Below are 23,563 nucleotides of genomic sequence, written 5' to 3' on the forward strand. Positions count from 1 at the left end.
CCTCTATTCTACAAAAAGTGGACCAGAAGCTCCGATCTCTTGATTTAGATGTTACTAACTCTCAATTCATCTAATTTGATTGTTTAAAAATTTTATAATTTTAAATTTATTTGATTAGTTATTATGTTGGGGTTATAAGATTATAAACATGGGAAAGATCATGAGTTTATAAAAAAATGATATTTTTATTAACTTGAGACCTTTTGAGTAAAACTCAAGACTAAAATTATAAGACTTTAGATCTAAAGTGGATGATATCATATGATTATAATTATGGAAACATATAATTTTTTTTTCGATCCTTCAATGTATTTATAAATTATGCTCTCAATTTTCAGATAAAATAGAAACACCATTTATCTAATATCAAATATATATATATATATATATTAAGAAATTCATAGAGACATGGTGCTTTATTCTATATATTATAATTCGTTTAATCATCAACAAGCGAGGTTGGCGGCCAGACTAGTAAACCAAACCTCATCCGCCGCCACCGCCTTGTCGTCGTCGTTCCGATGCCAACTCCACCGCGCGTGCGTCGCATTCACCACTTCCAGCCGCCCATGGCCGAAGCTCGCCTCCCTGAACACCGAGATCGACGGCTGTGGATTCAAGAACTTGGACGCCAGCCCCTCCCTGTTCCCGCCGTCCCCAATCGTGATGTGCACCGGCCCGCAACCGTCGGCGATGTTGTTGTTCACCCGCGTGAACCGCTCGTACGCGTGCACATGTCCAGCGAACACGGCGTCGACGCGGTACTCATACAGAAGCGCCTCCACAGCCACACGCATCCCCTCCCCTTCCCTCCGGTGCGCCGCGTTGGAGTTGTACCACGGCGCGTGGATCACGGCGAACACCCACGGCGTCCGCGCGCGGTCGATCCGCGCCAGGTCGGCGGCTAGCCACTGGTACTGGTCGGATCCGGGGCCAAAGTCGGTGTACGACCCAAGCATGAGCACGCGGACGGCGCCGCCGGCGACGTCGAAGGAGTAGAAGAGGTTCGACCCGGAGGCAGAGGAAGGGTCTGCGTCGTACGGCATGCGCCACCGAGCGTTGTAGGCGACGAAGGAGGCGGGGTGGACCACGGGGATGCTCTCGATCTCGTGATTCCCCTCGGTGACCATCCACGGCCGAGCGCTCGCCAGCGGCTCCACCAGCCGGCCGAAGGAGTCCCAGAGCCGCTGCGCGAAGTCGGCGTAGGAGAGATCGCCGGGGAGGAGGAGCACGTCGTACGCCGCCGCCGCCACGTGCTGAAGCGTCGAGTTGGTCCACGAGGTCTGCCCCAAATCTCCTGCACGTTGAAGTAAAGTCAATCAGAACGATGGCGCAACGCCGGAGTCCAAATCTAACATTTTGACATGATATTTTTTTAAAAAATAAATTATCAATCATTAACTTCAATCGTTAAAAAAATAAATAAATAATTATCAGTCAAATTTAATTTTAACCAAAATAAAATTATAATTTATCCATCAAATCTAATTTTAATTAAAAAATTATAAATTACTGATGAATTTAGTTTCGACAAGTAAAATTAAAAATTATTGATTAAATTTAACTTTGTTAAAATAAAATTATAAGTTAAATCTAAGTCCTTATCTTTTTTGCTTAGTGCAAATCAAAATCAAATTGTATATCCTCACCGACGACGACGAATTTCAGGGGAAAAGACGACGGCGGAGTCTTGAAGGAGAACTCCCGGGCGGGGTTGGAACCGCAGCGGTAGTAGTAGACGGTGCTGGGACTCAAAGGGCCGATGACGACGTCGTGTATTTTGCCGGAGCGGTAGAGGAGGTAGGAGTAGGAGGAAGCGGAACCGGCGGCGGAATGGGAGTACTGGCCAGAGGACGTGCCATAATCGACGACCGACGGCCCGTCGTCGTCTGTTATCCACGTCACTCTCATTCTGTCAGAGCCTACCAGCGATATATGCACCTGTTGCGGGGTGAGGCCGTCGGCATCGGCGGCGAGAGGGACAGAGAGAACCTCCCTGGCAGGCGGCCGCTCGTAGGCCAGAGCGGTCGAGGCGGAGAAGAAGAGCAGGAGAAAGAGGGAAAGTTGACAGCAATCCATGAATGAATGAATGAATGAATGAAGTTTCTCTCTCTCTCTTTCTTCTCTATAAAGCTGGTGATCGACTCGATTAATCTTCCGTTGGAAACTTGACGTTTCTGAATTTCCTCAATCGTGTGTGATCGCTTCGTCGCCTGAACCCCAAAATAGAGATAAAGTTCAGGAGGCCGTTGGCAGGAAACATAAACATACACCCGCAAAAAACGTTGTTGCAATGGGCGGAGTTTGGATCGCTTGACGTTTCTTCCACGTCGAGTGATGTTGTAGCACGTCCGACAAAATAAGCAGACGAGGATAGCAAAGTGCAGCAAGGAAAAGACAGAAGAAGAATGTCTAATGGTATATCCATAGTTCGATACCGAATCGGTAAGCCCAAAAAGTTACACGATATGTGGACCTCGTCGAAGGGTGGGTTGGTCAGAGGATCGAGCTTGTGCCTAATTTAGATATAGGCCATTAGGAACCTCAATTTTTATTAGGATATATATATATATATATATTAAGAGAATAAAAAAATAGCACCTAGTATAATCGCATTCTCTATCTAAACTTTAAATTTCAAAAAAAAATTAATTATGATTCCAATAAATAAAGCTGGTCTCGTATTTTTTATATTTTAAATTTATTTTTAATTATATATTTTATTTTATTTTATTTTATAAGATCTAATTTATTACTCTTTAATATCTCTCAATCCTAACCTTCTCTTATTACGATTCTCCTTTGTTAGTGATGTTTTCTTTTTTGATCAATAAAAACATACAATGTAAAATAAAAAAGTTAGGGTGTATTTGGTTTACGTATGCTCTATTTTCATTTTTTGGAAAACATGTGTTTTCTAGAAAATATAAAATGACTTTTTGTCATTCTCTATTTTTCCAGAAAATACTATCTATTTTTTTAGAAAATAGACATGGAAAATGCAAACCAAACACCGTTTTTCAAAAATGTGCATTTTTCAAAAAATGAAAATGAAAGACGTGCAAACCAAACACACCCTTAATTTTTTTCGAGCTCCCCTTCTTCTCCTTTTCCAACTCCCTCTCTCTGTACTTCTCTTGCTCGTTGAGATTTAAAAGAGAAACCACACTTAACACTGTCACACTAATCTAGTTGGTGCTACTATGTTTCTTGCTCAATGAAATTCAAATGATGATGCATGTATCCGTATTGTATCTAATCGAAATGAAGAATTTTATTAGTTTTGAGTAATAGAGAGTTAGATACTGTAGGATGGTAGATGGTAGTGCACGTGAGGGGGCGATGAATCGCGTGGTTTTAAAATTTTTTGTCTTTTTCTATTTTATAAAATAAGTATGCAGCGGAAAACTAAACATGAAAATAGAACAAGCACACGAACTCGGTCGAGTTACTTGGTTCGGAGCCTTCGGTGACTCCTACTCCAAGACTTATGATCTCTCAGACTGTATTATTGGACAATTGACTATAATCCTCTTCCAGAACCGCCGAATGAGAGAATAGAGTATAATAGAAAAATGAGGACAAGTGTAAAAACTTATATTTTCCTTAATGCAGTAATTAAACAATAAAAAACCTTTCATTACCCAACACTTTTGAAGATAATCGGATTGAGCTCGGTGTTTGACGGCTTCTCAGCAGTAGTCGAGTGCAACAACGTCGTAGCACAACAGGAGGACGAATTCAGAGCAGTCGAAAACTCGAAAGTTCGCTTGTAGAAGTTGTAATTGAGTTGTCTTGAATGCTTGGCTGAATAGCTCTTTTATTGGTTATTGAGGGCGCCTCCAAGCTCCTCAAAGGCGCCTCCAACGTAAAGTTGAATCCCATAAACTTTGGTTGCGATAAATGATAACTAGCATTTTTGTGCATTATTTTGGCTCTCATTCTTAGCATTTTTATCTTTTCACATGCTAATTTTGTGTTATATTACATTTTGTGAGTTGAATATATTTTGGACTTAATTGTAAATTTTCTACGAATTATGGAATTTAATTTCACATTTTATGTGATTTTGTAGGAAATTCAAAGAGCCATGGATTAGGGTCGAGCAGGATCAAATTTGGTTTGATTTGGAGGTCAAGTGGAGGAGATCAAGCTGAATTAATCTGGATCGTTCATAGAGATCTTCGTCATCCAAAGAAGTCAAGCTCCAATTCAAAACCCAACCCAATTCTTAAGCCCACTCTTAAAGCTCAATTCCAAAGGCCCAATTTCATACTCTTAATGAATCGGATCTAAGCTCTAATGGATACCTTTTCCTTAACCCAAACCCGACCCGTTAAGAAACCTCTTCCTCATGCGACGACACAGTAGCGAAGCCCTCATCTCTTCTCGCGCGATTTCCTCCCGTGGCGGCTAGGGCACAACACCGGCGTCCTTCTTCCTTTCTTCCTTTTCTCTCCGGCCGGCGGCCTTGCTTCTTCCCTTACCTTTACTGCCGTCGGATGGCCATCCTTAGTCCACTCATCTTCTTCTTCTTGATTCCAGTGGCGAGTAACAGCGAGTAAATCGGCAAGGGCAGCAAGCTTCGGTGACGACAACAGTCTTCACCTCACAGGAGAGGCTTTCTCCAGTGTGACCTCCATCTTCTGACTTCCTTCCGAAGTTTCTTCCTACCGGGGTTCAGGCGGAAGAGGCAGAGGAGCGGCGACGGTTCATTCCAATTCACAACGCCTTCTCACAGCCGATCAACTTTTATCTGAGGGGGTTCTTCGGTGGAAGCTTTGGTCATAATCACCGTTGTTGAAGCAATCAACACCCAGTAGAGTTAGCTGTTGTTCATCAGTTCCGAGGGTTCTGGATCTGGGATAGAGGAGGAAGCTAGGGCACGCAACTTCAATTCCAGCACTACTTCCTTCATTCAAACCAGATCTGCAAGCTTATTCTCCAATTGTTGATACTTTGGTTTGCATGGTTGAAGATGTGATGTAATTGATGTTTCTTTTAGTTGGCTGATGCATGCTTGTACTTAAGTTGTTCTCCCTTGTTTTAGATTTGCACGTACTCATGTTATTTTGATTCATGCTCGTAAGGTGTTTGAGCATATGCTTCTTCCAATAGATAGGTTTGAATTCATGCACTTTATTTTCCTTAATTCTTGTTTATCTTGTTTCTTTCAATTGCTCTAAGTTCTGTTCTTTATTTGGATGCAATTAGGTTAGATTAGATTTCTTTAATGCTCTAGATTTCATTCAATGCTTACTTTAGGTTACTTTAATTTCCTTGCAATTATAGTTTAAGTTAGACTAGATTTTCATACTTGCATTACTCATTTGTTCCTTAGGTTTAATTTCATACTTGTTTTGTTATTTCATATTGTAGTTTAGAACTCAAACCCAACCCCTCCATTTTCATGTTAAAAATTCAATGCAATAATCGATCCTAATTTTATCATTTACTTCTTTGGGAGACGACCCGAGTTATTTCTATGCTACTTTAGTGTAGAGGGGTTTGGTAACTTTAATTGTAATTTGATAAACTCCCGTATCATGACACTCGAGCTCGTATCAAATTTTGGCGCCGTCGCTGGGGACTTGTAGTGGTGTTTGATAATTTTAGGATTGCTTTCTTATTTTTCTATAAAAATTTTTAAAAAAATTGTCAAATGCTTTAATGTTTATAGATTCATGTGTTTGATATCATATACTCCTGTATCTTCTAATCTTATCTGTTAGTGTTTCAGTGTAAGACCACGACAATTCTTTCAGTTCAACATGGATCTTAATTCTCAGCAATTTGGAAGCTTCAATGAATATCACAATTTCGATATTGGGCAAGTAAGACACATATATACTAATTGTGGCAGTCCTTCTCATCCAGTTGCTATATGTCATCTCATTCACAAGACTGCTAGATTTCCTATGGAATCCTAGTATTTCCAACATCAATATCAACAGGCATATGATCCAGCTCCTAGTACTTATAGTCATGACTGGGGCAATTATTCGACTCAGTACTTTCAACCCCAAATTCCATAGCAGCATGGGTACTTCCAATCCCAATGCTATCAACCCCAATAAATTCCTGAGCAATATGGAAATACACAGCAACAGACTATTGAGCATCCTTAGTGTTACAATTCAGACTGGATAAACCATAAAAATTTCATGTATAGGAATGAGCAACAACAATGGGATCAATCTTTTCCATCATATCAGAGGCCACAAGGATTTCAGGATGATCCTATGCCCACATGGACACATTCAGTCCAGCAGATCAATCCAGTACCTTGGGGAACATTTCGAGGGTTCACTGAAGAAGTTCATGCCCCTAGTTCATCAGAATTTCAAGATCTGCAGGAGGTTATACAGCAAATGCAACAACAACAAGAGGCCTATATCCAGTCTCAGCAAAAAAATGAAGCATCACTACAGAATTGTCAGATGTATCTGGATCAAATTGCAACATTCATCAATCAACGACAAGCCCAATTATCTAGTGAGGAGATGGATTCTAGCGATTGTCATAGCCCTGACCTTGATTCTCCTACTATACAGGACTCCTTTGATTTTGTGTGTTGTGATGATATAGTTGTAGTTGATCCTAATTCTGATGATATTATTGCTGTAGATATTGTTGATGCAGGTATTGCTGGTGATGTTGAGGAGCTAGCTGAGCCGAATTATATATCTATCGATAAGGAAAGTGTAGGGACTTGCATGGTGGAAGTAGTGTCTCAAGAATCACCTATTTTTGTTGTGCGACCACTTAAAGATGAGAGTGTAGGGACTTATGCTGTGGAGGCAAAGCCCCAAGAATCACTTCTATTTGATGCACCACTAGAACCTGAGCCAGAACCAGAGTCTAAGCTATTACTTGATGAAGAGGAAGTCACATCCACTGTTCTAGAACATCCAGGTACATTTCAGTACAGCAAGGTGAATATTTCTTGTGATCTTTTAGAGAATTCCATAGAGGTTCCGAATATTGATTTTATTAGATGTGGCTCATATTTGGATTCATGCTTGTTTAAGTTTGATTTTGTTTCAGCTCTTCCTTACCCCACATGCGTGTGGAAGGTGCATTCCGTCCTTGGCCTTGCAGGTTTTTACAAGCCCCTAGATTGGATACTTTTACTAAACTGCCTCCAGCCGCCAGGAATTAAAGAGAAAATGGTGGAAGAAGCAATTCTCTCCTTAGCTTGAATCACTCCACTTCCGAGTTGGATGCTCAAATTGAATCTTCTCCAACCGCCAGGATGGATTTTTCCTCGAGTTGTTACCCTATTGCCGAGGTGGCTTCTACTTCTAAATCGTCTTCAACCGCCAGGAATAAAGGGGAGCTTGTTCCTTTCCTTTTCTTTTCTTGCTTGCCTTTATTTTTATACTTGCATGTTTGTTTGCTTCTATTCTTTGCTTCCATATTTGTCTTTCATACTTTGTTTTCTTATTTTGCATTTTGTTTGTTATTTTTATATACCTTGCTTGATTTTGAGTCATATCTCCATACATGTCCCTTTATAATGCTTTGAGAATCGTAAAAGTCAGTTAAGTTTGACTATCAAGTCTTGGTTTCTTTGGTATGGTTGGATACATTAATTGCATTAGTCATTTGTTGTGGTGATAGACTCTATCTTGTTAGATTATGCATGATATTTTGTTATTCACCTAGTGAGGTTGTTCCCACGCTTATCCTTAATCCTCTTGTGTGTGATAGCACTTGTGATACTTGACACTCTAGAACTTGCTTTGATTCTTTTTGAAATTATGGTAACATAAGCTTGCATGAATATGATAGAGGCAAATTTTCTTGTTGATCTCTTAGTTGTTCCTATACTTTGTTGTTCTTACTAGTAAGCATTTCACCTATTGCTTTCATGTTTCATTGTACTTCCCTTGTTATATCTTCTCATTGTCATTATATTTTCATTATCATTATCATTATCATTGTCATTGTACTTCCCTTATCATATCTTCTCATTGTCGTTATATTTTCACTAGCATATCTTTATCGATTCATTCATTCCCTAGTCCTTTGATGAGAGCATTGGGTGATTGCATGATGAGTTACATTTTCATTGTCACATCTTTATTATTTTTTTTAAGCCCCCTATTGTTGAGTTTTAGATGATATCATGATTTGTTATATTATCCAAGACGGACAAGTTTAAGTGGGGGGAGGCAATGTATGGACGAATGCTTGTTGAAAAAAAATCTCTCTCTATGTATCAAACAAAAAGAAAAAAAAACATCAAAAAAAAATTTGAACAAAAAAATAAAAAAGAGAGAAAAAAAAACTTTCTCAATTATTTGTTATTTTGTTAGTAATGAACAAGAAACATCTCCATGGAAAGATTGATGTATATCCATTTAACATTGTTATTGAGAGATACTCATGAGTTAAGTTGTTAATACATACATGTATTTTGGAGATGTATAGTGGTTGATGTATATCACATTGAGAATGTGCGAAGAGAGTTGAGTGTTGGATGTTTGAATGAGTTTTTGAGTATATTATTTGATTGCATTCTTCATGTTGATTACCCCAATGCTCTCATATTCTCTTTGAATTCCTTTATTGTCTATCCTTCTTGTTCTAGTGTTTACATGTAAGGTTTCATTATTCATGATAAGTTCTCTTGATTTATGTGTACTTATGTTTACATTAGTGGAGAAGTAGAAAATAAGCAAGCATATGGTAGTGCAAGGTCATGAGTTGCTTTGGAGAGAGCCTCACTTTCATATTTATTATTTATGTGAGCATTAGAACATATATCCACCTTGTGAGGTTCTATCATGCTTAATCTATTCAAGTTGATTGAAATTACCATGCTTGTTGACTCATGTGAGAATTGGAACCATGAATACCTTGATTCTTAAAACTTGATAATCCTAAATAACTTTCTTTCATTATTTTCAGAATATTGATAGGGAATTGATAGGGAGATAAGTTTTTAGTTATTTCTTAATTTTATTTGATTTGCTCGAGACGAGCAACAATAAGTGTGGAGGAGTTGAGAACTAGCATTTTTGTGCATTATTTTTTGTTCTATTCTTAGCTTTTTTATCTTCTCACATGCTAATTTTGTGTTTATATTACATTTTATGAGTTGAATATATTTTGGACTTAATTATAAATTTTCTACGAATTATGGAATTTAATTTCACATTTTATGTGATTTTGTAGGAAATTCAAAGAGCTATGGATTAGGATCGAGCCGGATCAAATTTAGTTTGATTTGGAGGTCAAGTGGAGGAGATTAAGCTGAATTAGTCTGGATCGTTCATAGAGATCTTCCTCATCCAAAGAAGTCAAGCTCCAATTCAAAACCCAACCCAATTCTTAAGCCCACTCTTAAAGCCCAATTCCAAAAAGCCCAATTTCATACTCTTAATGAATCGGATCTAAGCTCTAATGGATACCTTTTCCTTAACCCAAATCTGACCCATTAAGAAACCTCTTCCTCATGCGACGGCATAGTAGCGAAGCCCTCATCTCTTCTCGCGCAATTTCCTCCCGTGGCGGCTAGGGCACAACACCGGCGTCCTTCTTCCTTTCTTCCTTTTCTCTCCAGCCGGCGGCCTTGCTTCTTCCCTTACCTTTACTGTCGTCGGCCGGGCATCCTCAGTCCACTCATCTTCTTCTTCTTGATTCCAGTGGCGAGTAACAGCGGGTAAATTGGCAGGGGTAGCAAGCTTCGGTGACGACAGTAATCTTCACCTCGTCGGAGAGGGTTTCTCCGATGTGACCTCCATCTTCCGACTTCCTTCCGAAGCTTCTTCCTACTGGGGTTCAGGCAGGAGAGGCAGAGGAGCGGTGGCGGTTCATTCCAATTTACAACGCCTTCTCACAGCCGATCAACTTTCATCTGAGGGGGTTCTTCGGTGGAAGCTTTGGTCATAATCATCGTTGTTGAAGCAATCAACACCCAACAGAGTTAACTATTGTTCATCAGTTCCGGGGGTTCTGGATCTAGGATAGAGGAGGAAGCTAGGGAACGCGACTTCAATTCCAGCACTACTCCCTTCATTCAGACCAGATCTGTAAGCTTATTCTCCTATTGTTGATACTTTGGTTTGCATGATTGAAGATATGATGTAATTGATGTTTCTTTTAGTTGGTTGATGCATGCGTGTACTTAAGTTATTCTCCCTTATTTTAGATTTGCACGCACTCATGTTATTTTGATTCATGCTCGTAAGGTGTTTGAGCAAATACTTCTTCCAATAGATAGGTTTAAATTCATGCACTTTATTTTGCTTAATTCTTGTTTATCTTGTTTCTTTCAATTGCTCTAAGTTCTATTCTTTATTTAGATGCAATTAGGTTAGATTAGATTTCTTTAATACTCTAGATTTTATTCAATACTTACTTTAGGTTACTTTAATTTCCTTGCAATTATAGTTTAAGTTAGACTAGATTTTCATACTTGCAATGCTCATTTGTTCCTTAGGTTTAATTTCATACTTGTTTTGTTATTTCATATCGTAGTTTAGAACTCAAACCCAACCCCTCCATTTTCATGTTAAAAATTCAATGCAATAATCGATCCTAATTTTATCATTTACCGTTACATTCTTTGGGAGACGACCCGAGTCATTTCTATACTACTTTAGTGTAGAGGGGTTCAGTAACTTTAATTGTAATTTGATAAGCTCCCGTAGCATGACACTCGAGCTCGTATCAATAAACAACTTAGTTTTCGGCATCTATCTACTCGAAGGCGCCTTCCATGCTCTTTGAAGCGCCTCCAGTGCTCTCTAGGGCGCCTCTAGCGCTCTCCAAGGCGCCTCCCATCCATTAGAGGTGCATTCGTGACTCCAATCTGCTAGTTTGACATAATAATTTTTTGGATGCCATATATTTTGACTCTGAACTCGGAATCAAGCTCTTTCAGTTGCCACACGTGCAAAATTCGAATGTCTATGTTTGTCTCTACAACATAGAGTTAGAAAAATATATGCATGAATAGTTTATATATATATATTTATGAATTAGATCCTATCTTACCGAGACTAGGATCTATGTGCCTTCATGGAGCTCCAGGAATTTTTTTTCCAGAGTTTTTGACTGAGGAGTAGCTTCTAATGTGGTTGACTTCTTGAGGCGGTAGTATACTTAGCAAGTGGTATTTTGCTCTGCTGTTTGCTACGAAATCACTTTGTTCCTTTTTTGTCCATTGATTTTCTTCTTTCGCTTCTCCTTGTTGATTCTTAGGAACTATAAAACTATATTTTATTACTAAAATAATTTCAAAATTAGTTCATAAGAATATCTCCATTCAACATTTCTAGTGCACGAACTCTCCCTCAAACTTTGGCTAGTTGAGGCTTGGTTCGGCCATTGATTTCTTTACTTCGGTCAGCAGTTAATCCTTCTGAAACGTCCTCACTCGGATACCAATTGTAGGTCCCTAGGCAGCGGAAAAGAGAGGGTGAATTGCCTGAAATTAAAAGAATACACTTTCTCAATCTTTAGACTAAATTAGGTAAATACTTGTTAAAAAATAGAAAGTCAAATGCATAAAAATAAAAAAAGAGACAAGAATATTTACTTGGTTTGCAATCAATAGATTGCTAATCTAGGGCAAATGTAAATCACTAAAATCTCCTTCTCCCAAAGGTGGAGTAGCCTCTTACAACGTTGAAAGCTTAGAAAAATAAAGAACAGAACTAGAAGTTGAAGTATAGAATTCGTTTACTAGTGTTGTTCTAAACTATTGAGACTAGGGCTCTATTTATAGCTTGCTGGTCAAATCTGACCATTTGTTGACGTAGCAATTCCAGGCGCTTGGAATAGCTCCGGGTGTCTGGGCGTGGATAAAACTTTATCTATGTTGCAACGGTTCACACAGGATAAATCTTATCTAGTCCGGGCACTTGGACCGCTCTGGGCGCCTGGACTATGCTGATGCCTGGACTATGCTGATGCGGCTTCGAATAGTGCGTGTCGAGGAGGCACCCCTAGGCTGCCCCAAGGTTTGGGTGCCCAGACTATTTGGGCACTTGGACTTGGTCCAGGTGCCTAGACAGTCAACAACAGGTTGACTATCTGGATTCTTCTCCGTTCCGGCTCCATTCACTTGGGTGATTTCCGCTATCCAAAATAGGGCTCACCGAACCCATTTTCCAGTCTTCTCCTCGAGTAAGCTTTCGCTCTGGCTTCTGGTCCCTCAAAAACATGGCACGCTTCCTTCTTGTCTACCAGTGTACTCTTTCGCAGCATCTCATCCCTCAGATGCACCGAGCCCATCGACTCTCTCCAGTGTCCTCTTTCTCGCTAGTTGTGTCTTTCCCTCAACTTTCTATGCTCTTAAGTTCCTTCATACTTTGACAAAAAGCATCAAACATACATAAGACCTATCTTGACTTTGTTGATCACATAAAAACTATTACGGGGTACCTACACTTACCTCTAGGTCTTCATCCTTGCCAAGAAGCTCCTCGCTCCCAAGACTCCACTTGCCAAGAGCTTCTTATTTCGGGACTTCATCTTTATCAATAGCCCATCGCTCTAGGTCTTCACCTTTTCAAGTCAAACCTGGACTTGCACGACCAAGCCTCAAGCTTGGACTTACACCGCCATGACTCTCATGCTTGGACTTCAACTTTGCCAAGATTACACTTGGTCTTTCCTTGTATCTGCCACCTGTACACTTAACAATGCATATTAAATACAGATACAAACACTAACTTAAACTATTTTCCCAAATATCAAAACATAAGGATACACTGATTGCTCCTAGAAGGTCCACTTGACACATATAGATTTCTTGCCTAGTTTTCACGATCTACTGAGACTTCCCTTGCCTAGTATCTAGTCCAGCGACCTACTAGGACTTTCCAAGTTGAGCATCCTGCACACTTGATCAATTTATCATATCATAATAAGACTTAACTTAAACCTTTGATAACATTAAAATATAGGTTCAATTCTGGTACTTCTTGCAATAACTAAAGAAACTTCATTCAATAGAGAATCTCATCTATCATCTCTTATAGATTGCGATCTTTGTTTTGATATATGAACTAATCTCATAACATTCTCAATCTCCTACTCTTTTCTTTGCAATTCCAATGACAAATCATTAGTAATCCCTAATACATTTTTCATTAAATGCATACTGAATATAAACTCAAATTATTGCATTGCATCTAACTAAATGCGTGTTTCAACTTTTTGCTCTGTGCTTACCCCATCCTCCATAATAAGTTTAAGTACTTAAATTACGAATGAAAATATGGAAGTGAATCTAACTAAAGTACCATAATGTGAACCCCAATGAATATCACTAGCTCATTGCAAGTTAGTTTCTTGATTCAATCCACTTCCACTAAGAATCTCCCCTCTCCTTAGTGTTTTTGTAACTTTTTCATGTTGTTTGACTCTAAGAATATCTTGCCTCTTAAAAGATGTTCCAAAACAATCAAAACCTTCGATGTAATCCCAAAAAGATATTGAACTTGAAAATGATACTTTACGACAGCTACTAAACTCAATTGGAGTTGATGAGCGAAATAATGAACATAAAAGGTACATGGATTTTCTTATAAAATAAGAGTTTTCAAGCCTTTAAGCTCACCTTGAATATTGCTCTCTCCATCGTAGCCTTGATCACACAAACTTGATATGCTTAAACTATGATAAGAAAATAACCAATCAATGGCATGCTTAAGTGAAGCTATAGTTGTACTAGGAACATGTTCAATACCAAGAAAACATTCTAATATCTTTCCTTCTTTGTTCACATATATTAAAACAACTATCATTTCCTCTTTGATTGAGACATCACGAGACTTGTTAACCAAGATAGTAAAATATGTCTCACCTATATCTTTGATAATTGCGCAAGTAGTTTTAGCAGCAACAATAACACAAATATCCTTATGAATACTAGATGATGTCAATTGACAATAGAGTGACATTTTGAAATGAAACTTTTTGCACAAGTTCATTGTGTTCAGCAAGCCAATGAAAAAGTTCTAAATAATTGCCTCTATTTGTTGATAAATTAGATTCATCATGACCCCAAAATGCTGATCCCTATCTTAATAGAAAACGAACACAATCAGCAGCTACATTTAACTGAGTTCGATATTCAACTCTATCTTTATTTAGCTTTCCAGTAAATAAAGAAGAAACACTCCCAGTAAGATTTTGATTTGTTAAATCATTGCATTTCAATTTTGCTATGCTGTGAAAACTATTATGCTTGCCAACATGTTGATCAAACTTCTGTTTCTTTCTCCAATTTTTAAATTCTTCACCAATAAATGAATCTTTGCCACCTTGGTTACTTGGAGTTCTAAAAAAAATAACAATATAAATAATAGCACTATCTTTGGATATGCTATACTCTAACCAATCATGATATTTTTTAAACTAATTTGCAACAAACCTTCTTTTTACATTTCCTATTCAATTTGTGAAAAGTCATGAAGAACAAGTTGAAAATGTCCCTTTAATAAATACGCCCTTTGCACTCAATCCTTATCATTAGTATCATAACTCCATATTGTTGATCATTGTCCAGGGTTTGATTAGGGGCTTCGAAGATTCAATCGCTGTAGATTTTCTTTTGAGAAATTTCTCCATATATAATAATATTATTCTTCATCTCACTAATAATCAAACCTGAATATAAATTACAATTTTCAACTTAATGTAAATAGATAAAAACTTTAATAGAATTTAGAAGAGTTAAGAAAAATAAAAGAAAATCTTACCGATGAGGAGTTGAGAGAGCAATTTCACACAAAAAGGAGAAAATTTTCCCTTTTCTCATTTTTCGTCAGCTCCCCCTCTCCCCCCCCTCTTTGTCATGTTATATCTTTCAAACAAAAAGAAGACAAGTGCAACTTCTTATGCAAGTCTCCTCTCATTTAATTTAGTTTTTTTCCTTTTTTTTGTATTATGGGTTGGCTCTTATTTTCATAAAATGGGTCAAACTTTGATTAAATATTGAAAATTAATTAAATTTCACTTAAAAATTAAAATATACCTAAAAAATAAATTACACTTAAAATTAAAATATGCCTAAAAATATATAAAACTATTGAACTTATGTTGGGAGGAATCTAAAATTTATGCATTTGTCAACTGCTCTAAACTAGACAAAACTATAGCATATATATCTCTATCATCGCTCTCTAAATTTTCCTATTCAACTATGTTTACAGACTTCGTCAAACTACTTTTGTTCTTTGAAATATTTTTCTTCATCTCTGGACAATCTCTTCATATGGCCTTTGCCTCCGCACTTATAGCGCGTGATTAATTTCTTCCTTTTTGACTTAGAACAGGTCTTATTGTCATTACGTGATCCATACCAAATTTTGCTCCTATTGCGCTCTTAGTTACTATTCACCACAAGTCCTTCTCCTTGAGAAACTTTGTCACTTGCTTTTCTCCACTGATGAAAGCCCAACAAAGCACCTGTGACCTCCTCCAATTTGAGCATTACTTTCCCCCACATTAGAGTAGTAACGAAGTTCTAATATGAGATAAAGGTAGAGAATTCAGCAATATTAATGCCTTGTTTTCATCCTCGATCGTCACATTAACCCATTTCAGATCGCTCATAATCTGGTTGAACATGTTCATGTGCTGGCTCAAATCAGTTTCTTCTGTCATCTTCAGCTTGAATAACTTTTACTTAAGATACAATTTGTTTGTTAACAACTTTGACATATGCCAACATTTTAGCTTTTACTAAATTGTCACTGGTGACTTCTCTGTTGGTGCAACCTTAGGTCAAGGTTGACCTGGTTGACCCGACTCGAGTTGACTTGACTCGAGTTGTATTTTGATGTTTGACTTGGGAAGATTGTTGATGCAACTTTAGGTCAAGGTTGACCTAGTTGAGTTGCATGTTGATGTTTGACACTCGTGAGAGAGTTCTATTCTTGATGTGAGACAAGAATAGATGTTTGGGGGATTGTAGGTGCAACCGTAGGTCAAGGTTGACCTGATTCGGGAAAAAGTCCAAGTATAGAGACTTGGCAACGGAAAAGTCCAAGCAGGGAGCCTGGCACTGGAAAAGTCCAAGTATGGAGACTTGGCACTGGAAAAGTCCAAGTATGGAGACTTGGCACTGGAAAAGTCCAAGCAGGGAGCTTGGCACGTGGGAAAGTCCTAACTGGGATGTTAGCAGTGTGGAAAGTCCGTGAGTGGAGCCAGGCGGTGGAAAGTCCTAACGGGATGTTAGGCGGTGTGGAAAGTCCCGTGAGTGAAGCCGGGCAGTGAGTCCTAACTGGGATGTTAGGCAGTTGGAAAGTCCTGGTGAGTGAAACCAGGCAAGGGAAAATCCAGATGGATCAGGGATGATCGGACTTCTGGTGTTGGAAAATCCAGATGGATCAGGGATGATCGGACTTCTGGTGTTGGAAAGTCCAAGTAGGTCAAGGGAGTGATCGGATACTTGGCACGAAGAAGAAAATCCAGATGGATCAGGGATGATCGGACATCTGGTGTGGAAAAGTCTAAGTGGGTCAAAGGGATTGACCGGACACTTAGCGGGGAGTGCTAGCAGGTCAAGGGAGTGACCGGATGCTAGGTATGATATACCAACAGGTCAAGGTTGACCGGATGTTGGTGTGGAAGCCTTAGGTTTAGGGCTGAGAAGTTTGGATCGGTCTGGTGACCGATCAGAATCAGATCAGAGACGGGCAACGATCAGAAGCGGAGAAAAGAAGCTCCTGATCGGTCCCTGGACCGATCAGGTGTATGCCTGATCGGTCTCCACGACCGATCAAGAGACGAGTGCGATTCTCTGTCTGTGAGAGAGCTGGGATCGGTCTGGGGACCGATCAGGACAGAGCCTGATCGGTCCACAGACCGATCAGAGCTCCGATCGCGACACCTGATCGGTCTGCAGACCGATCAGGGTTCTAGCCGTTGCATTGCAACGGCTAGTTTTCTCGCTGTCTTCTTCGCAGGTATAAAAGGATCGAGGGCATCTTCTGTGCGATAACTCTTCTTCCTCCTTGCTGTTGCTAAGTGCTGCTGTGCTTGAGTTTTGTTGAGCTCGTCCAAAGCTTCGCGTGAGCTTCCCCGACTGGAACAGCTGCTGCTGTTAGAGTTTTTGAAGCTGCTTCATCCGGACTCCAGTCGACGAGAAAGCAAGATTGGTAGAGTGCTTGTGTATTCTTATTGTATTTCTTGCTTACTCTTTGTTCTTGTACTCTTTGTTTGCTGTTGCAAACGTTTGTGGCGAGGTTTCTCCACCCACAAGGAGTATATTGTATTAGCCGGTTCTCCGGGGACTCATCCACCGACGGATTGACTGGACTCGTCCACCTTACGGACACGCCGAGGAGTAGGAGCCCTAATCTCCGAACCTCGTTACATCCTCGTGTTAAGGTTTGGTTTTCTTCTCTTTCGTTTCTTTGTATTTTCCGCTGCGCTAACGAATTGTAGGAAGAAACGCGAGAGATTTGGGGTCGGCTATTCACACCCCCTCTCTAGCCGTACGAAGGATTCTAACAAGTGGTATCAGAGCGAAGGTTCGCTCTTCATCGGATCAACACCCGTGGGAGCAAAGCTAGAGAATGGATCTCTATGGAGAAGACGTCACCATTCCACCCTTCTACGAATGCGGCGACTTCGCGTATTGGAAGGTAAGGATGAAGTATTTTCTTATGACTAACATAATGAATTGGTTTTGTGTACAAGAAGGATTTACTCCTCCGGTGGATAAGGAAGGAAAATCACTTGAGAAGAAGGAGTGGACAAGAGAACAAATTCACAAATCCGAAATCAACGAAGAGGTAACGAAAATAATTGAATTTTCATTGCCTACTAACATCTTGTGTAAGATAGGTTACAACAATGCCAAGGAATTATGGGATAACTTGGCCAAGTACCATGAAGAGAGCTCCACTTCAAGCCATGAAGAGGAGCCTAGTGAGCCAAGTAGCTCACATCATGGAGGGAGCAAATTGGAAGTTGAGGGTTACTCAACATCTAAAGAAGAAGAGGAAGTGAGTTCTTCTTCAAGATCGGAGCACGAAGAAGAAGCTTCTACCTCCGGGAGGGATGAAGAAGAGAGCATCCATTCATCCTCAACCCTAGGTAACTCAAACACTTTAAGTTCAAGTAAATTGCATATAATGTGTTTTGAGTGTAGGGAATTTGGGCACTACAAGAGTAAGTGTCCAAAGAGGGTTAGAAAGACTCCACCGGCGCCAAAAGTCAAGGAAGCCGGAGTCCCGACACGCAAGGGCAAGGAGCACGTGGTGTGTTTCCAATGCAAGCGAAGGGGACACTATAGGAGCCAATGTCCGAGGGGGAGGCAATCTCACAAGGACAAGAGACCGAGCACATCGATAGGGGGAGCTAAGGCAAACCCTAAGGTAATCTCTAAGGTTCATTATTGCAATTCTAATAAAACTCATGCTAGTAGTTTGGTTGCAATTGTTAATAATGATAAGCATGTTAACCTTAGGAATCAACACATGTGCTTAGGTGCTAAACATGTTAGCCTAGGTAAGGATAACACTAGAAATACCAACCCTAGGTTTAACGCTTCTAAAATTAAGGAAAACCTAGGTAGAAATCCCAAGAAGACTAGACACATGCCTAGGAATATCTCAAGAGAAAATGACAAATTAAAACTTGAGGTATTAGAGAGGGAAAATCAAGTCTTGAGGTCAAGACTTGATAATTTAGAAAAGGCTCTTAAAAACATGGAGAAGTCATCTCTAGGGTTTAAGGGTCAAAAACCCAAGTCCAAGGACAAGAAAGGTTTGGGTCACAAACCTAAGTCCCAAATGGTCAAGCCCACCTATCATAATGTTCCATTCGATTATGGAACAAAACCTAGGGCTAGGAAGACCAACACCAAGGTCACAAGGGGAGTCACCCCTAGAGTTGATCTTGATGAGTCCCAAATGACCAAGGCTTTAAAGCCTAAGAGGGTCATTAGGAGGGTTGCTAGGGAAGTCATCCCTAGTGAATTTTTAGTGAACCCAATGAGCTCAAGTAGGTATTGGGTTCCTAGGAGCATCTTCTCTACCCCATAGATGGGTTAGAGAGTGTCAACTCCAATAAGAAGGGTAGTTAACCCAACTTTAAGGAAATTGACACTCAAGGAACATTTTCAAGGTTTTTGGAACCTTTGAAAATGAAATGGAATAATCTTTATCATTCACTCCTTGGAAGAGTAAAGTGTGCCAAAGTGAGAATATTTTAATCTTATTTGGCACAATTTAAGGAAACCTAGAGAAAAACCATAATTGGGATTTTGGTTTTCTCTTAGGGATATATGGGCAATCTAGGGTTAGATTTTAAGTTAGCTAAGGCTAAGGATACTTAGATAGGGAATTTAGGTATTTCATTTGTGCTAACTTACCATGATTGTTTGTATTTAATTTATGATCATTTGAAATGTCATGATAATGCTTAGGTTATTTATATGTCATGTGTTAGTTTAGTTTCAAACTTTATGCCATGACATCATGACATTGGCACATGTTTTCATTTATGATACCATTTTATGCCATGTCATCATCTCTTGCATTAATAATCAATTGAATTGATTTAAGGATGAAAAACACATTTTGATATTGAGATCAAATTTGTGTTTAGAAAATGCATGAGACCTTAGTCTAAGATACCTAAACCCATATCTCACATCAAATTGACTTGAATGTGGTTTGATACACCTTAGATGTGTGTGAGATATTAGGATCATGAGTTAGGATCAAGGTGCATAGTCCTTGTACCTAGATGAGCCTAATTCAAGAAAGGAGGATCATAGGGAAAGCTTGTGTACAAGTCATGTACATTTAGCCCTAAGATTATGGTCCTAAATTCAAATGGTTTTAAAAACATTTTAAAATTGATTTGAAAAACCTTGATGAAGCTTTCCTAGTGATAGCATTCATCATTGGACATTGTGATACAAAATTGACTTAACTTTGAACTATTTCAAAGTTTTCGAATTTTGTATCAAGATTTGAAAATAGAAACTATTTTCATAGAAAACTATTTTTCCATGATAGTGTATGTTATGAGGAATGTATCCTCAAAATTTCACGATTTTTGGAATTTTCTTGAATTTATTAGGAGTTTCTGAATTTTCGGAAGAGAAAATCAGAAATCTCTGATTTCAGAGGCTGGATCGGTCACCGGACCGATCCAGGGAAGGCCTGATCGGTCTGGTGACCGATCAGTGACGATCCAGAAAGCGTGGATCGGTCCGGGGACCGATCCAGGGGTTCGATCGGTCTGGGGACCGATCAGGGCGTGCCGAATTTCTGATTTTTCAGCTGTTGGTCTGAAATTTCATCTGGAAGTTGGGTTTTGTGGATTTCTAAAGGTTTGAAACTCTCCAAGACATTGTTGGTGCAATGGTCAAGGGGGAGTTGACCTTTAGGGGGAGTGTTTACCTAATTGTCAAGGGGAGTTGACTTTTAGGGGGAGTTTTTACTCTTTGAGGATTAGTGATATGGAATTATCACTAAGTTGGTTGTTGAGTTTAGTATCAAGGGGGAAATTAAGAGTTTCAATGAAAGGTATGGGACTTTCATTAGGAAGAAACTCTTGACCTTGATATCCTCCTTTTCTTTTTGATGTGTGTCAAAAAGGGGAGAATGTTCATTGGAGAATTATTGAAGAATCCAAGCTAGGTTATCGGGTTAACCTAAGCTAGGGGAAGAATGTCAAGGAATGTTCGAGGAAGAACATTGGAATACTTTTTGATGTGTGTCAAAAAGGGGGAGAATTATTGGAGAACCCAAGTTAGGTTATCGGGTTAACCGAGAATGTTCAAGGAAAGAACATTGGACATTGGAAGATGGTTGGAAAACCTAAGTTAGGTTATCGGGTTAACCTAACTTGATTATGATTTTGTCAAACATCAAAAAGGGGGAGATTGTTGGTGCAACCTTAGGTCAAGGTTGACCTGGTTGACCCGACTCGAGTTGTATTTTGATGTTTGACTTGGGAAGATTGTTGATGCAACTTTAGGTCAAGGTTGACCTAGTTGAGTTGCATGTTGATGTTTGACACTCGTGAGAGAGTTCTATTCTTGATGTGAGACAAGAATAGATGTTTGGGGGATTGTAGGTGCAACCGTAGGTCAAGGTTGACCTGGTTGACCTGATTCGGGAAAAAGTCCAAGTATAGAGACTTGGCAACGGAAAAGTCCAAGCAAGTCATGAAAAGTCCAAGTATGGAGACTTGGCAGAAAAGTCCAAGTATGGAGACTTGGCTGGAAAAGTCAAGCAGGGAGCTTGGCACGTGGGAAAGTCCTAACGGGATGTTAGGCGGTGTGGAAAGTCCTGTGAGTGGAGCAAGGCGGTGGGAAAGTCCTAACTGGGATGTTAGGCAGTGTGGAAAGTCCTGGTGAGTGAAGCCAGGCAGTGGGAAAGTCCTAACTGGGATGTTAGGCAGTTGGAAAGTCCTGGTGAGTGAAACCAGGCAAGGGAAAATCCAGATGGATCAGGGATGATCGGACTTCTGGTGTTGGAAAATCCAGATGGATCAGGGATGATCGGACTTCTGGTGTTGGAAAGTCCAAGTAGGTCAAGGGAGTGATCGGATACTTGGCACGAAGAAGAAAATCCAGATGGATCAGGGATGATCGGACATCTGGTGTGGAAAAGTCTAAGTGGGTCAAAGGGATTGACCGGACACTTAGCGGGGAGTGCTAGCAGGTCAAGGGAGTGACCGGATGCTAGGTATGATATACCAACAGGTCAAGGTTGACCGGATGTTGGTGTGGAAGCCTTAGGTTTAGGGCTGAGAAGTTTGGATCAGTCTGGTGACCGATCCAGTGATCTGCGTTGCCACGATCGGTGCGGTGACCGATCGAATCGATCGAGACGCAGCGATCGAAGCGGAGAAAGAAGCTCCGATCGGTCCTGGACCGATCGGTGTATGCTGATCGGTCTCCACGACCGATCAAGAGGCTCTGCGATCCTGAGCGGGAGAGAAGGCTGTCGGTCTGACGGGACCGATCGGACGAGCTGATCGGTCCACGATCGATCGCAAGGTTACGTACCGGTGATCGATCGGGGACCGATCGGTAGGCTGATCGGTCCACGACGATCGAGCTCGATCGCGACACTGATCGGTGCGGACGATCAGGGTTCTAGCCGTTGCATTGCAACGGCTAGTTTTCTCGCTGTCTTCTTCGCAGGTATAAAAGGATCGAGGGCATCTTCTGTGCGATAACTCTTCTTCCTCCTTCCTGTTGCTAAGTGCTGCTGTGCTTGAGTTTTGTTGAGCTCGTCCAAAGCTTCGCGTGAGCTTCCCCGACTGGAACAGCTGCTGCTGCTTCATCCGGACTCCAGTCGACGAGAAAGCAAGATTGGTAGAGTGCTTGTGTATTCTTATTGTATTTCTTGCTTACTCTTTGTTCTTGTACTCTTTGTTTGCTGTTGCAAACGTTTGTGGCGAGGTTTCTCCACCCACAAGGAGTATATTGTATTAGCCGGTTCTCCGGGGACTCATCCACCGACGGATTGACTGGACTCGTCCACCTTACGGACACGCCGAGGAGTAGGAGCCCTAATCTCCGAACCTCGTTACATCCTCGTGTTAAGGTTTGGTTTTCTTCTCTTTCGTTTCTTTGTATTTTCCGCTGCGCTAACGAATTGTAGGAAGAAACGCGAGAGATTTGGGGTCGGCTATTCACACCCCCTCTCTAGCCGTACGAAGGATTCTAACATTCTCGTCCATGACGTGGTATATCACATCATCCGTAAGACAAAGTTTAATCATTGTCACTGCCTTCGCCTGAAGCTCTTCCCAAACTATCTTATCCATACATTTGTGTTTCTTTTCTCCTAACGTCTTTACCATGTCTTGTTGCACTAATCGGTCCTAGGGCTTTGCCATAATCCAAAGTTTCCAATTCTATCAAACTTCACTAGATCAAATTTCACAAAAAGATGTCCCTTGCATGTTGAAAAATGTTGCTCTGATACCTTTATTGCGATGTGGGTAATTTCAGCAAAAGAACACAAGAAAGCACCAAACATGAGAAAAAAATAAGAAGAAGAGACAATAGAGAATTACCTTGCTTCGGTAGCGTGCCTATTCTATAAAACCATTATTACCTTTATTAGAATTCTCTCAACTCATATATTAGGTTTACAATGATCTCATATATATAGTGCTCAAACCATTACATGATATTTCGGATTGAAAATAAAAAAAAAAACATTTTCTAGGTTTTCCGTCACTCCCCAAACGAGACACGGTTGGACCGTGCCTGCCCGTGCCGCTCATCCAGATTCGGACACAGTCATGCCGTATTTGGTGGGCACGCCTGTGCTTGAGTGTACTATGGCTCTAGAGCCAAACACAACTAGAATTGTCAAACGGGCCAACTCGTGGCGGGGCGGGCCGCCCCGTGGCGGGCTAACCATTTGGCGAGGCGTAGTGGGCCAACCCGCCAACTTGGCGGGTTGGAAAATTTCCAACCCAACCCATTCTAAGGCGGGTTGCGGGTTTGGCGGGTCAACCCGCGGGCCCATCAAAATTTTTTAAAAAATTAAAAAAATATTTTATATCTTCAACATATTACTTCAAAAAAGTTTTCTTTAATTAAATGTAT

At 40.2% G+C, this 23,563-nt stretch overlaps 1 protein-coding gene across 1 annotated transcript; it reads right to left on the bottom strand.

Annotated features, from left to right (window-relative positions):
• Positions 1 to 334: 334 nt before the first annotated feature.
• LOC122024742 (probable purple acid phosphatase 20) lies at positions 335 to 2,270 on the bottom strand. The gene is made up of 2 exons (XM_042583426.1): positions 1,650 to 2,270; positions 335 to 1,297 (listed from the first exon to the last, which is right to left on the bottom strand). The coding sequence occupies exons 1-2, from the start codon at positions 2,077 to 2,079 to the stop codon at positions 447 to 449; spliced, it is 1,281 nt and encodes a 426-aa protein (XP_042439360.1). The 5' UTR covers positions 2,080 to 2,270; the 3' UTR covers positions 335 to 446.
• Between the last annotated feature and the right edge of the window lie 21,293 nt (positions 2,271 to 23,563).

Source organism: Zingiber officinale, chromosome 9B (genome assembly GCF_018446385.1).
Source record: "Zingiber officinale cultivar Zhangliang chromosome 9B, Zo_v1.1, whole genome shotgun sequence".
NCBI lineage: Eukaryota > Viridiplantae > Streptophyta > Magnoliopsida > Zingiberales > Zingiberaceae > Zingiber > Zingiber officinale.